The sequence below is a fragment of the Danio rerio genome, chromosome 5 (genome assembly GCF_052040795.2).
Source record: "Danio rerio strain M-AB ecotype USA chromosome 5, GRCz13ab, whole genome shotgun sequence".
Classification (NCBI taxonomy): domain Eukaryota; kingdom Metazoa; phylum Chordata; class Actinopteri; order Cypriniformes; family Danionidae; genus Danio; species Danio rerio.
This window is the reverse complement of record NC_141025.1, coordinates 71,093,454-71,109,214: the sequence shown is the minus strand read 5'-3', so window position 1 is coordinate 71,109,214 and position 15,761 is coordinate 71,093,454. Positions and strand designations below refer to the sequence as shown.

General features: G+C 35.0%; 2 protein-coding genes across 8 annotated transcripts in view; one reads left to right on the top strand and one right to left on the bottom strand.

Annotated features, from left to right (window-relative positions):
• LOC147844485 (uncharacterized) overlaps positions 1 to 15,761 on the top strand; it is a 133,884-nt gene that overhangs the window by 8,574 nt on the left and 109,549 nt on the right. The gene's annotated exons all lie outside the window — the stretch shown is intronic.
• rgs3b (regulator of G protein signaling 3b) overlaps positions 1 to 15,761 on the bottom strand; it is a 116,199-nt gene that overhangs the window by 55,686 nt on the left and 44,752 nt on the right. For 5 of the 7 annotated variants that reach the window (XM_087254383.1, XM_087254384.1, XM_087254385.1 and 2 more), the window contains 6 exons: positions 13,075 to 13,156; positions 12,174 to 12,279; positions 9,229 to 9,598; positions 9,109 to 9,157; positions 6,957 to 7,207; positions 5,148 to 5,231 (listed from right to left, as the gene is read on the bottom strand). In XM_087254383.1, the coding sequence (XP_087110509.1) occupies positions 5,148 to 5,231; positions 6,957 to 7,207; positions 9,109 to 9,157; positions 9,229 to 9,598; positions 12,174 to 12,279; positions 13,075 to 13,156 (942 nt within the window). Of the gene's footprint in view, positions 1 to 3,068; positions 3,754 to 4,682; positions 5,232 to 6,956; positions 7,208 to 9,108; positions 9,158 to 9,228; positions 9,599 to 12,173; positions 12,280 to 13,074; positions 13,157 to 15,761 lie in introns of those variants that run through there. The other 2 variants (XR_015491974.1, XR_015491975.1) reach the window with 2 other exon arrangements.

Sequence of the window (15,761 nt, the reverse complement as noted above, 5' to 3'; positions counted from 1 at the left end):
ATCCTTAGCAGTCTCAGTGGCGCACCTCATAAGAAGCATGTGATCACGTACTGACATGTTCGAGCATAATCTCGGCTCGAATCCAGCGTTTAATGAATTCTTTATTTTTTTCCCCGCTACATATTAGATTTTGCCTACTATTTATCAAAAGAAAGACAAGTAGGAATCATCAATAAGTTTGTGCATCATATTTTATTTGCACATTTATTGAATGGAAATGTTTCTGATTCACGCATGCAAATTCATCTTCAGATAGTGTCTTTATAGCAATGTGCGTGCGGTAGATCGCTCAGATTACATTGGGAAAACAGGCGACCGCTGCAAATTGTGCTTTAATGTTTAGCTGGTCAACTGTATGGTATGGAAATCTTACATACCTACTATATGAACCCGTCTCAAACAGCTGCCATTGCAAGGCTCAGACACTTTGTAGAGAGCAATTTAACACAACTGCCTCTAGGAGTCGCCAATGGAAATAAAACAGACACGCACAAAAAATGTGCGTACGCCTGCCAGAAAGCTGCCGTGAACCTGCGCACATTCCCACGTTCAGTTCATTGTTAGTAAATCCAAAGTGAGCGATTCTGAGCGTGAAACTTGGCGTACGCAAAGTTTTTGTGCGTACGCAGCGTTGATACATGAGGACCCAGATGTTTAAGACCTCCAATTCCTGGAATCTGATGGAGGTCTTGCTTAAAAGGATCTGAAAGTCATCAATTGTTAAACTAAATGCAAAAACGTGTTTTGAGCATAACAATGGATGCTGAAAAATTCATCAGATATAAAATGTGAATGTCTTCCTTAACCAGCTTAATGGAAGGCATGCATGAAGTATTTTTAGGATACTTTTATGAAACATTTTTCTCCATACTTTGATGTGTGAAAAAGGCTACATTCACACTGCGAGGCTTAGTGCTCAAATCATTTTTTTTTTTTTTTGCATGGCTGTTCACACTGCTCTTATAAATGTGGCCCATATCAGATTTGCAGTGTGAACAGATCATGGTCCTAAACTGACCCGCATGCGCAAAAGTGCATTACGGAGAACGCAAAATGTCTAATTATGCACACGTGTGTGCTGCCTAAGTAAGCACGTTGTCAGATCATGCTTATATTATTATTATCCTTTTCACAGACAACCGTGGTGTAGTTCATGAACTGTAAATGATTGTTCGGTCCCACGTTATATTAAGTGTCCTTAACTACTATGTACTTACATCAAAAAATAAATACAATGTACTTACTGTGTTTATAATGTATTTGAGAACACTTGTGGTGCTTTTGAGTTGGGATAGAGGTTGGGTTATGGACAGGTTTGGTGGCATGGGTAGGTTTAAGGGTGGGTTAAGGTGTAAGGGATGGTCAACAGTGTATTTACAAATGTAATTACAAAAGTTAATTACAGATGTAATTACATACATGTATTTAATCAAGCAGTAAATAAGTACACAGTAAATAAATGTATTTACACAATAAGTACATTGTAACAAACTATTAATTCCTGTGTAAGTAAATGTTAGTTAAGGCCACTTAACAACTAATTGTTCTGCAAATACTAAAGTGTATTTCGGCATTTGAGACCTAAAATAAGTCTCCTGTGATTAAAAAAAACACTGATCGTTTGTGATTTATGACAACGGCTGTGCATGACGCTCTGATCATGGTGTAGTGAACTTATCAATGGTTAATGAGCAGCCGCAAACTGAGCTGTGAAGGCGGAGTTGGTTTACTCCGTTTGCGGAGTTATTTAATTTTACTTCGTTATAAACAACAGACACGTGCAGAAGGGGGGTTTGGGTGCTCGAGCACCTGCCCTTTTTTCTCTCGGATAGAAAGTTCTTCCTCCTTTGCACACGAATCCCCTATACGCAACACCCATGAAGCTTTTCGGCTTCGCGATCAACCCGTGCCTCAATCGTTAACCAGATTAGCTAACAAGCACCAGTTTTGCCTTCAAAATCGTTTTTAACATGAACAACCAACTTTCTGTGATACTGTAATCGCCCTGTGTGCCATTCTACTGTGCTGTTGAGGGGTAGATGATGTTTGCAGCACAGAATGATGACGCATGTCACTCAAAGATTACGTAAAAGTCACATGAAATCCAACATGACCGTTCACACTGCGGTCGCATTGCAGACCATCAGATCTGTGTCTGATTTAAGACCACATATGAAAGTGGCACAGATGTGACCTGAAAAGATCAGATTCCATGCGGTTTGGGCTGTTCACACTGTCATCACCTGAGTCACATGAGGGGGAAAAAATCAGATTCGTGCCACATTTGCCAGCAGTGTGAACGTAGCCAAAGAGCAGCAGGAATGTTCTACTAAACTTCTGTTTTAATATTCGGCTAAAGACAGACATTTTTTTTCCTTATGTTCTTTAATTCTTCAACCCTAGCTGCCTGGGAGTGCTAGGGTTCCACAGAAATGTTAGGAAGTAAAAGGAAATTATTATTATTATTATAACCTTTGATAATTACGATTTTATCAATTTCTCAGGAAATATACAGTATATAGATATATGTATAGTAGATATAGTTCTATGTATAGTATTTAAGCTGTATTAAAAATATTGGTCCCACTTTATATTAAGTGTCCTTAACTACTATGTACTTACATCAAAAAATAAATACAATGTACTTACTGTGTTTATAATGTATTTGAGAACAAGTGGTGCTTTTGAGTTGGGATAGAGGTTGGGTTATGGACAGGTTTGGTGGTATGGGTAGGTTTAAGGGTGGGTTAAGGTGTAAGAGATGGTCAACAGTGTATTTACAAATGTAATTACAAAAGTTAACTACAGATGTATTTACATACATGTATTTAATCAAGCATAGGTACACAGTAAATAAATGTATTTACACAATAAGTACATTGTAACAAACTATTAATTCCTATGTAATTACATATTAGTTAAGGCCACTTAATATAAAGTGGGACCAAAATATTAAATTAGGATAATATCCTTAAAGAGAACACAAATAATTCAAATACAGTGGTGGAGAAATTATTATAGACCATTTTGAGGGATGTAAACGAAAACAATGGTCCCAACACATCTCCGGTTTTACATTTTTAATTTCTATAGCTTCCGAAAATCCAAAAAGAGCCACATATTGATGAATAACGTTATGATAGCTGTTTTAACAATAAGTTGGGATTGAATTGCCTCTTGTTACAGTTATGAAATAGTTTGAAAACAAGCAAGAAACGTTCATGGGCCAATGACATGACCACATTGAAATAGTCTATACCCTATAAAAAATTCAGCTGAATGTAATATTTGCAATAGCCTGCTTGATTTCTCCTGTTAAATCCAACAGTGTAGTTTATGTTTTCTCTCACATTCATTAGGGTGTACTCATTTTTTGCATCATGATCCTAAATTGTTTTGTTAGCGCAGTTCTGTTTTTTTTTCCTGATTAATCTTATGCTTAACAAACAAAACAGATTTGCATATTTTTTATTAAAGTATTCCACAGAAAGATTTAATTTAAAAGTAGTGCTGGGCAGAGATTTATCCTGATTAATCACATGCAAACTCCAAAACAATCCAAAATAACAGTTTGCTTTTACATAATATATGTGGATGTACTGTCTATATTTATGTATATCTAAATACACACAGTAGGTAGTGCTGTCACCTCACAGCAAGAAGGTCGCTGGTTCGAGCCTTGGCTAGGTCAGTTGGCGTTTCTGTGTGAAGTTTGCATGTTGTTCCTGCATTCCTGTGGGTTTCCTCCGGGTGCTCCGGTCTCCTCCACAGTCCAATTTATGCGGTATAGGTGAACTGGGTGTGCAAAACTGTCCGTAGTGTATGAGTGAGAATGAGTGGATGGATGTTTCCCAGAAATGAGTTGCAGCTGGAAGGGCATACGCTGCGTAAAACATATGCTGGATAAGTTGGCGGTTCATTCCGCTGTGGCGACCCCAGATTAATAAAGGGATTAATCCGAAAAGAAAATGAATGAATGAATGAATGAATAAATACACGCTTGCATGCATATATTTGTAGATAATAAAAATCATATATCAATGTAAATATTTTCGCTCAATAAAATTGCATAATTTTGTTTGTATATGCATGAGTGAGCATAAAAATATATAATACACACATATTTTATGGCAAAATAAACTTTTATTTTGAGTGTGATTAATCTGTGCCCAGCACTATTTAAAAGCGAAATAAATAATTACACCCTGACAGATTTTTGACAAAAACATTTATGCTGGGCTTTTACAAAAGGTAAATACATATTTTTTAAATCATTTATTAAAGTAATACAATAATTGTAAAAATATTATGAATTATTCATTCATTTTCTAGTCGGCCTAGTCCCTTCATTAATCCGGGGTCGCCACAGCGGAATGAACCGGCAACTTATATTATGAATTATTCATTCGTTTTCTTTTTGTCTCAGTCCTTTATTAATCTGGGGTCGCCACAGCGGAATGAACCTCCGACTTATCCAGCATGTTTTACGCAGTGGATGCCTTTCCAGCCGCAACCCAACCCTGGTAAACAACACCCATACACTCTTGCATTCACACAAACAATTCAGCTATAGCGCATGTCTTCAGACTGTTGGGGAAACCGGAGCACCCAGAGGAAACCCAAGCAAACGTGTGGAGAACATGCAAACTCCACACAGAAATGCCAACCAGTTCAGCCGGGGCTTGATCCAGCGACCTTTTTGCTATAAGGCAATTGTACTCTGTACTCTGTGCCACCGTGCTGCCTATATTGAAAATTAATGAATACATAAATTAATATAAATCTTAAATTGATGATTAAAATGAAGTAAATGTGTAAATAAATTAATACAGCCCTAACAAAGTAACAAAACCTAACAGAGACTAATACATCAGACAATTTTGTACTAAAAAATTACCCCCGTTTATAATATAAAATACAAGAAACTATACCAAGAGCCTTTAACATGATCATATTTTCTCACATATGCCATGTAATAGACTGAAAACTGTGTTATTTCTTTATCTCCATACTCATGATGCCTCATTATTTATAACCTCACTCATTAGTTTGAATATTAATGAAAACAGAAAACTCTCTAAGTCTTAATACAAGAGCAACCTCTGAGCAACACGTTTCTCTCTGGGGATAGTAAGTAGCAGCATTACCTTAAGAGCAATGTGTTTACTGTCGTGAAGGATCATTTCCTCCGACAACATCAGGACTCTCTCTGGGCTGCACAGGTCCAGTGGCTGCAATGCAATTAAACACTCATTATATCCACGATATGTGCATCATGGCAGTCTTGCCATTCGCACAAGGATGTGTGCTAGTATAACGCATCCTTAATAAAATATAATAATAGCACATCTGCCTTTAAAGCAGCCAAAATATCGGTACAAGCTGCCATGAAATGTTAACTTAACTGCAGTATCATGTGCTGTGACATATATTACTCCAACTAAAACTAGTTAAAGCAACATATTTGTTTTTGTTTTAAACAAACCTCAGATTAATTGAGTAAACAAATGCATAATTCTGAATATGTATCATCAAATATATATTTAAATAAAAAATTCTGTACAAATTAAGTCAAGTACACTGCAAAAAAAAAAAACAAGTACACTGCTTTCTTTTTTTTTTTTTAAGAGTTTTTATCTTGTTTCTAGTTTAAATACATAAAAAAAAAAATCTTAAATCAAGAAGCATTTTCTAGACAGCAAAAAAGTTGTCTTGTTTTCAAGTGAGTTTTTCCTTATACAAGCACAATAATCTGCCAATGGGATGAGGAAAATAATATACGTTTTGCTTTGAAATAAGATTATTTTTGTTGATATTTTTGCCTGTTTTAAGGAAAAACTAAAAACGAGACAATATTTTCCGCTTGTCTAGAAAATTCATCTTGATTTAATACTTTTTAGATATTTAGACTAGAAACAGGATAAAATGACTACAATAATTGTAAGATAATGCACTACTGTTGACACGTTTAAACCGAATCAAAATGAAGTATTTGCAGGAGTAGATTACACACAATGGCAATTCAAATGTTGAACAGAGGTGTTTTCCACAGTTGCATGTACAGTTGAAGTCAGAATTATTAGCCCCCCTTTGAATTTTTTTCTTCTTTCCAAATGATGTTAAACAGAGCAAGGAAATTTTCACAGTATGTCTGATAATATTTTTTCTTCTGGAGAAAGTCTTATTTGTTTTATTTTGGCTAGAATAAAAGCAGTTATTAATTTTTTTAAAGCCATTTTAAAGACAAAATTATTAGCCCCTTTAAGCTAAATTGTTTTTCGATAGTCTACAGAACAACCATCATTATACAATAACTTGGCTAATTACCCTAACCTGCCAAGTTAACCTAATAACCTAGTTAAGCCTTTAAATGTCACTTTAAGATGTATAGAAGTGTCTTGGAAAAACATCTAGTCAAATATTATTTATTCTCATTATGGCAAAGATAAAATAAATCAGTTATTAAAAATGAGCTATTAAAACTATTATGTTTAGAAATGGGTTGGAAACAATCTGTCCGTTAAACAGAAATTGGGGAAAAAAATAAATAAAAATTCAGGGGGTGTAATAATTCTGACTTCAACTGTAATTCGCTTCAGTCTTATCTACTGCAAGTAATTCATCTTGAGGTGAAAATATATATATATATATATATATATATATATATATATATATATATATATATATACTGCAAAAATGCTTTTCTTGCTTAGACTTTTTGTCTTGTTTCTAGTCCAAATATCTAAAAGTTCCTAAATCAAGAAGCGTTTACTAGACAAACAAAAAATATTGTCTTGTTTTCAGAAATAATATGCCAAAATTAAGTGAGTTTTTACTTAAAACAAGCTAAATAATCTTGTAAAATATATATATATATATATATATATATATATATATATATATATATATATATATATATATATATATATATATATTTATATATGTACTGAAAATACCTGTACAAAAACAGGGAAGATCAGAATCTTGGGGGCCAGACTGACGTATGTGCCATAGTTGGAGTGAGGCAGGTGGGACTGGACGATGGTGCAGTTCTGGTAGTTGGCGAAGCTCTGTCTGTAAGATGAGGGGGGCAGGGTGGTGGTTTTACTGCTCATAGTTCGACACAAGGTGGCTTGGCCTTGTAGGCCACCATCCTGAAGGTAGTCTGGGCTCTGCTGCAGTCCTCTGCTAGTCTGGTAGATTCTTCCTATGAAATGACATATCACACAAAAATAATGCTATTACAATCTTTATTGGTCTAATCTGTATTAGGATTAAATAAAAAGAAAAAAGGGTTTTTTCAAGCATCAGAAAAACACTTTTTTGTCACATTATAATGCATAAATGGTTTATACTGACTGCTTTTTCTACTTTAAATCACTGGGACAAATATGCTGCGCTGAATATTGAATGAATTTGAAGGACGGATATGGGTTTTAAATGACCTTTTAGTACTCATTATGTGGTTTATTACATACTTTGTTTTCATCCATATTTTGACATATTATGCTCACAATTATTTTAAATAGACATTTTACTTAAATTTAATTTGCTTCCCTTGTGCATAAAATCCCTTTTGCAGTTGTGAAATCAAAATAGAATATCTCAACTTTTATCCATTATTAAAGTACATTACAGCATCGAGTAAAAAAAAAATAACATTGAAAGGTTTCATAAAAAAACCATGTCCCATAATAATCATGATTTTGGTCATTAGATGGACAGAAGCTGGATTTCTGTGGGCATCTACACTTTCATAAGAAATCTGTGTTTTATTTATCAGTGTAAGTAATCAAATGTGAACGAGCTCAAAATGTTTTACAGAGCAAGCTAGGCATGGGACGATAACCGGTTTCAAAGTTTACCACAGTTTGGAAAAGTCAGGTATTAAAACCGCAAAAATATTTCTAAGGTATATGTAAAGGTTTTTTTTAAATGTCTTTTTTTTATGTGTTGTAAGGAAATCTGTGTTTTTGAAGCGAATGAATATAGTAGAAATGAACAGTTTATTTCAACTATGTAGCCCGACATGTTTACTGCTCCAAAATATTGTAAATGTTTTCTAAAATGTAATATATTGTGTTAAATGGGGGAAAAGTTGTTGTTTTGTACTAAAAAATTAAAAAGAAATTGTTTCACAGCAGTTAACAATACCGTGATACCATGACATTTTTATTTAAGGCTATCATACTGTCAGAAACTTAGACTCAGAAACTTAGTCACATTTTAAAACTGATCAGAGACCTGAGAACGTTTATAAGAAACACTTTCATTGGTTGTCTCACCTAAATTCTCATTGGAATCAGAATACGTTGACCACGTGTTATGAATACGTATGAATATTTTAACTATTCCTTTATTATACTGTACATTGGACGGCGCGGTGGCTCAGTGGTTAGCACTGTCGCCTCACAGCAAGAAGGTCATCGGTTCGAGTCTCGGCTGGGTCAGCTGGGATTTCTGTGTGGAGTTTGCATGTTCTCCCCGTGTTGCCTTGGTTTTTTTTTTCCGGGTTCTCCGGATTCCCCCACAAGTCCGAAGACATGCGCTATAGGTGAATTGGGTAGGCTAAATTGTCCGTAGTATATGTGTGTGAATGAGAGTGTAGGGGTGTTTCCCAGTAATGGGTTGCAGCTGTAAGGGCATATGCTGTGTAAAACATACGCTGGGATAGTTGTCGTTTCATTCCGCTCTGGAGACCCAAGATTAATAAAGGGACTAAGCTGAAAAGAATATGAATGAATTAATGTGTGTGAACGAAAGTGTATGTTTCCCAGTGATGTGTTGCAGCTGGAAGGGCATCCGCTGCATTAAACATATGCAAGATAAGTTGGCGGTACTTTTCGCTGTGGCGACTCTTGTTTATTAAAGGGACTAATCCGAACATAAATGAATGAATGAATATACTGTACATCAATATGTTCCATAGTGATCACAATGTACGTGTCTGGTCATTAGATAAACAGAAGCTGAATTTTTGTTGGCAAAATCAATCAAATCAACTTAATTTTTGACTATTTATCAGTGTGATTAATCAAATGTGGACAAATGTCACATTTTAAACTGATTTTCAAACATTAATCAGTAACATTTTCATGGCTGTCTCACCTAGAGTTCCCAGCGTCCCATTGGAGTCAGAATACACTGGCTGCAATATCTGCCAAACAAACCATTCATATTAGTGACATGTCAGCATTAGACAGAACAAAACTGCTTTCAGATCCCAACCTGGTTTCCGGGGCTGACAGGCGAGAGGATGATATAGTTATCGCCGTTCGATGATGTCACACGGGTACCTTTGAGAGTCTGGGTGCGCGTTTTGTAGTCGTTTTCTTCTCGCTTGCCAGTCCAAGACCACAGTGACTCTCCCACGCCGCTTCCCGCATTATCAGAGCTGCTTCCTTTTTTACGGCGGCCCTGTTTGTGATTGGTAGGCCGAGAGAGCAAAGGTGGCGTTTTGTTTTGAGTCTTTGCGGTCGAAGAGAGAGACTCGAATCCGGAAGGCTTGTAGGAAGGCCTGTGAATCAGCCCCTCATAGTAAGGCTTCATGATAGGCACAGTCCTCCAAACCACCACTGTGATCTCATTACGACAGTTCCTGCAGAGAGAAACACATTTTATTGATTTATTTTAACAGGGACAATGCTCAATAATCAACCGAAAAACTGTAACTAGGCTAGTTTTCATCTCTTGCCCCCTGCCCGATTTTAAAAAAGTCAACCTAAAATGAAAAACCTGAAAAATCTCAGTATAATTACATATTTTAAATACAAAGATATTTTAAAAACTGATAAGAATGTCATAAATAACAAGAATTACACATAATTACAAACTTGATTAGCTCGTAGCCATTTCTTTAACTTGTATTTAAATGTTGAATAATTAGTAATACCCCTAAATTCAATGGGAAGTGTCTTCCAGAAAAACTGAAACATAAACCAGATAATGCGGAGACTTTTATTTAAGTATGTTGTACTGCCGTCAGCTAGCTCTCTGCAACTCTCACATGGTCACCCACTGAAGCTAAGCAGGGCTGTGCCTGGTCAGTACCTGGATGGGAGACCACATGGGAAAGCTAGGTTGCTGCCGGAAGTGATGTTAGTGAGGCCAGCAGGGGGCGCCCAACCTGTGGTCTGTGTGGATCCTAATGCCCCAGTACAGTGACGGGGACTCTACCGCTCAGTGAGCGCCGTCTTTCAGATGAGATGTTAAACCGAGGTCCTGGCTCGGACCGAGTGTTTGTTAAAAATCCCAGAATGACGTTTAAAAAATTTAAAAAAAAAAAAAAAAAAAAAGGAGTAGGAGTTTCACCAAATTTGCCCACTGGCCTCCATCCATCATGGCCTCCTAACCCTCCCCATATCATAACTGGCATATCATCACTCTGTCTCCTCTACACCAATCAGCTGGTGTGTGGTGTCTGGTGCAAAATGGCTGCCGTCGCATCATCCAGGTGGATGCTGCACACTGGTGGTGGATGAGGAGATTACCCCTATTGTGTAAAGCACCTTGAGTGCCCAGAAAACGCTATATAAATGTAAGGAACTGTTATTTATTATTACTTTCATGTGAAACAGAATATTGAGTAAGGGGCGGGCCTTTCTTTTTGTGTAACATTTCCTCATAGCAAACTAAAGGTAGGAGGTGTGTGGTTAAGAATATTGTGGCTTAAGCTGTCAAATTGACGTCAACAGAGACACTCCAAAAAAAACGGAAGCAAATGCTCAGACAATGATTGAGTTTACCAAAACAAACTTTTTTTTTCCTTCGGACATGTTAATTGCTCACTTAAAGAATAACAACTTGTGCAAGCAAAATAAACATTGCAAATTTTGACAATAACCATTAAATGGATTTCGAAAGAATCATCATTAGCTCCTTTCACACAGAAATACTGGTAAATATCGGGAATGTCTTTACCGGTATAATCAAAAAAGTGATGTTCACCCAGTCAATTTTCCCAGAAAGGATACACGTCCATTTCAAAATAGCGGTAAACTCTGACATCAATCACCAATGTAGGTCAAGTAATGACCTCTGAACGGCTGCGCTTGTATTTGTAAACATGAAGAGGTTTTTTTTGTTAAATTTGTTAACATTTTGTTACAATTTTTGCAATGTTCCTTTTGTTCAGACACACATTGTCATGAGATTTTAATTTTAGGTTAGATTTACATCATGAGGTCTAGCCAGTGTCTTAGGACAACGTTATTTTGATATCTAATAACGACATCAAATGATGTTGATATTTAGTTGATTTTAGGATTGTTGGAAAGTGACCAAAATCCCATCATCTTAAACCAACGTCATACTGACGTCAAATACTGACATTTATTGGTCAGGAATGCCAACCAAAATCCAACATCTGACAGAATTTAGATTGGACGTTGGACATTGACGTCAGCCTGACTTTGGGTTCTGAAGTCAGCCTAATTTTCATTTCCAAACAAAGCGCAATGTCCCTACGACTTTGGAGTACCACATTAATCTGATGTCATGTTGATGTCCTGTGCCTGCTGAGAAACACCATACTTCAACATCATTACTTTAAAATATTACATAAGGAGATTGTCGCAAATAAACGTGACTTTGATGTTCCAAATTTAGTTTAGCTAATTTAGCATCGTTTGTATGCAACTTGGTTGATTGTAATTACAAAATAAAATAAAACCTAAGAAGATTAATCAGAAACACTTTCATTGCCCCCTGCCAAGTTTTTTTGTTAATGGTTACAATTTTATAAAAAATTTTAAAGCTGATTTTATCCCAGAGACAATTCAAGATACTGAACTATATGAAAAAAAAATATTTTGTTCATATATTTGACTACATCACAAAGGGTCAGTTCTGTGGAGGGATGAGTATTGTGAACAACTTCGATGAAGATATATGGAGGAACACATTCGCATGTTGAGATGTACATTTGTGTGTGTGCTAGTGCTTATGAGACCCTCTATGAAACTTAACACTACCGGTGTTGTAGTCAGATATTTTGAAGAATGTTCAAAGGGTTTTGTTGATTTCCATTGCTTTTTGCACGTAAACTGGAAGGCAAAACTCTTTTTAAAATCATCTTCTTTTGTTTTTCACATTACAAAAAAAAAATGATGACAGAATTGATTAAATAAGTGTTGTAAACCCTGAGGTTACAAAAACATCCATACAGTGCACACCTGATGGCATGAGCCAGATCCACACACTTCCAGTGTTCAACCGGCTGGCCGTTCAGCTGCAGTAATGTGTCTAGCTGTTGTAAACCGGCCTGATGAGCTGGACCACCTACATAAAACAGACAAACACACTCAAGATGGAGACAGAAGGGAAAGTGGCATGTCACATTTGTTTGACATCAAGAAAAGCTCAATGATTTGTACTGAAATTTAACATAATGAATTAACAATAGTAAGGCTTATATGCACCAAAACCAAAACTAGCATCCACATTAGAAAACAACATTGTCATTTTTTTATTCAAATTTTTATTAAATGATCCACCTCTTTAAAAAAGAATGGATTCTGATTCGCTTTCACAGTTCTTTTCATTCATCAGCTAGAAAAAAACATTTTTTTTAACCTTATTCCAATTATGCTAATCTGTTATTGTTATATGTTTTTTACAGCCTGATCTAACGAGGAAACGTAAGTATTTTATGTTTTGTCACTTTAGTGGCTAATTCGTACGATTTTAAAAAGGAGGCGTGGCATCCAACCCCACCCCTAACCCCAACTGTCATTGGCTTTTGAGCAAGTTGTACTAAATTGTTCGAATTAGATCGTGCGAATTTACACGAATTAGCCACTAAATAAAAAAGTTACGAATTGCCATGACATTGCGTTGTTTTTTTCGTGTGGACAATTCTAATTCTTGAGAACTATCTTTTCTGGTATCGTTATTCTTCTAACTAAACGATGATTTACCAAAATCCCCAAAAAGTCTGCAATTCAAAACTTTAAAATACTAAGAATACCAAGTCTCCTGCGCTATAATCAAGCATTTTTAAAGAAATTTGATGCTACTCTAAGGAAATTTTTAATTAATTAGAGAAAAACAACATGACAACTTTGAAAAGATTACCTGGATCAACAGCCTGGACCCGTACAGGAGAGTCAGAGCAGATGGTGAAGCCAAAACCATCTTTTCCTCTCAAAATGGTCACCTGTGAAAGAGCACATGTATTCATAATATCATTTAGAGGTAGTTTTTATCCTATTTGAAAAAAAAACAAACTTTTTAATTAATTAGGACATATAAAAATTAACAATTAAGTAACAAGATTTACAATCGTACGAGACATTTCAAGTTCAAAATAAATTTAAAAGGAAAATGATTCCTTTTTTGACTTTTCCTTTTTCCTTTTTTTTTTTTCACACATGACCAACAGGCTTACTCTGGGATACACTTTCTCATAGTAACTTGAACATTCTGTTTACAGTTGAGGTTTTAGTAGAGCCATTTTGTAATGGACCACTATTTTGTATCTGGATTATAGTAAAATTGTAGTAATAAAATAATTTATTCTTATTTTAAAAATTATTCTTTTTAAAATTGTAAAATTGTTTCAATGAAAATATTAAAGGGATGGTTCACCAAAAATGATCTGTAATGATTAAATCACTTTTTACAAACTTTTATGAGTTTCTTTTTTTTTATTAAACACAAATGAAGATATTTTGAAGAAAGCTGGAAACTTCTTACTATTTGTTTTTCCTACACTCTCAGAAATAAAGGTACAATATTGTACCAAAGAAGGTACAAACCCTCATCACTGGGGCAGTATCTTTTTTTGGAACAGAACTGTGTAACAGACAGAAACAAATTTGTACCATTGCCGTTTGTGCCTTTAAGGACCTGATTTGTACCATGGGAAAACCAAAATGTACCAAAATGATCATGTGAGAAAAAACACGGGTATGTGATGCCTAAAAATGTTGCTTTGCAATTACCAGAATAAATTACATTTGATAAACACATCAATAATATTTCTGCATTCTCAGAAATAATATGCGAACTGTCACTGGGGTGGTACCTTTTAAAAAGGTACAAATTTGTAAAAAAAAAAAAAAACCCATACTAATACCTATGGGGTACATATTGGTACATAAAAAGTACATAAGTGTTCCTCTTGAAATTTGTAGGTACTAATATATACTTTTGAGGTACCAATATGGACCCTTTAAGTACAAATGAGTACAGTGACAGCTCTATTTATTCCTTTATTTCTTAAAGTGTGTTATACTCCGTTTGAGATTAAATAAATGCACAAAAATATATATTTCTAAATCTCAAACTTTTAAATACCAAATGGTCCAAAAATAATCAAAAGTGGAAGTTAACACCTAAATAAAACACAGTTCAATTAAATAAAAGCCTTTGATAGGTATAAAAAAAATACCCCCAAAAATAAGACTCCTTTAAATGGACCGATTAATCAACCTTTACAGAACATTCAGGAAGGCAGATCATCCACAGTAGGAGTACAGTGTAAAAGGCCTCACAGTAACCGGGTCAGTGAGTGTGTATGTGAGTGTGTGTGCCAGATACAAACATCTCCCAGAGTGCCACTGTACCCCAACAGCATGAAGACTGAAATGCCACAGCGCCAAAGAGTCAGGGATATTAAAAACTACAAGCTGAGAAATTAGTCAGGGTTGCTGGGTGATCAAGAGGGGGGCTTTTCTTTTTCTCCCTGGCAGAGGAAAGGAAATGATGGGGGAGAGAAAACTACCATGGCACTGACAAACAGCAGAGACCGAATATTTGGACAGTAGAAGTTCAAAATGTCAACAAAACCTGGAGCCAAGCTAAATAGGAAATGTTGAAGGGGAGGGGATGAAGGGGGGGCATCTCACATTTAACATGACATTGACCGCACAACAACAAAGAGGCTTGTTTGGGGAGGGAGAGCGAATAAAAGGAGAAATAGTGATGACAGCTTTAGGACTTTCACTGGCGTTCCTCTTTTCTCCTCTGGGGTCGATGTGGTCGTCCTTGTTATAAGCTCCATTAACTGCTGTGATGAAATAATTATCCAAACTCCACAAGTTTCCTTTTCCCGCTGTTTAGACTTGTTTTTCAGGTTCGAGTAATGCATTCACCTGTGTAATCATGGTGTGGTCAAAGTAATAGCATTACTGAATGTAGTCTCTGATGATGATATTACTCGTACCTTATGCCGTAATCCAGTTTAAGAGAATGAGAAATGTTCCGTCGGTTTTAAAGGGAGTTTTAAACAAAAGGTCAAGAGGGTGAGCAGACGTCCTGATTTCGTGAGGTGGTGTCCCAGTTTCACAACAAGTCGCAGAAAAATGTAAATATGGCCTGGTTTTGGCTGTTAAGCTCAATTGATGAAGTAGCCCAATGTGCTAGTAACAATGTTTTGTCTTTTCAAATTGTATTTTATTTATATTATATTATATTATATTATATTATATTATATTATATTATATTATATTATATTATATTATATTATATTATATTATATTATATTATATTATATTATATTATATTATATTAAATTATATTATATTATATTAAAATTAAAAAATATTATCTGATATTTATTATATTATATTATATTATATTATATTATTTTATATTATATTATTTGATATTATACTATATTATAATTATATGATATTATTTTATATTATATTATTTGATATTATATTATTTGATTTTATATTATATTATATTATATTATATTATATTATATTATTTGATATTTATTACATTTTATTATAATTTTATTAAATTATTTGATA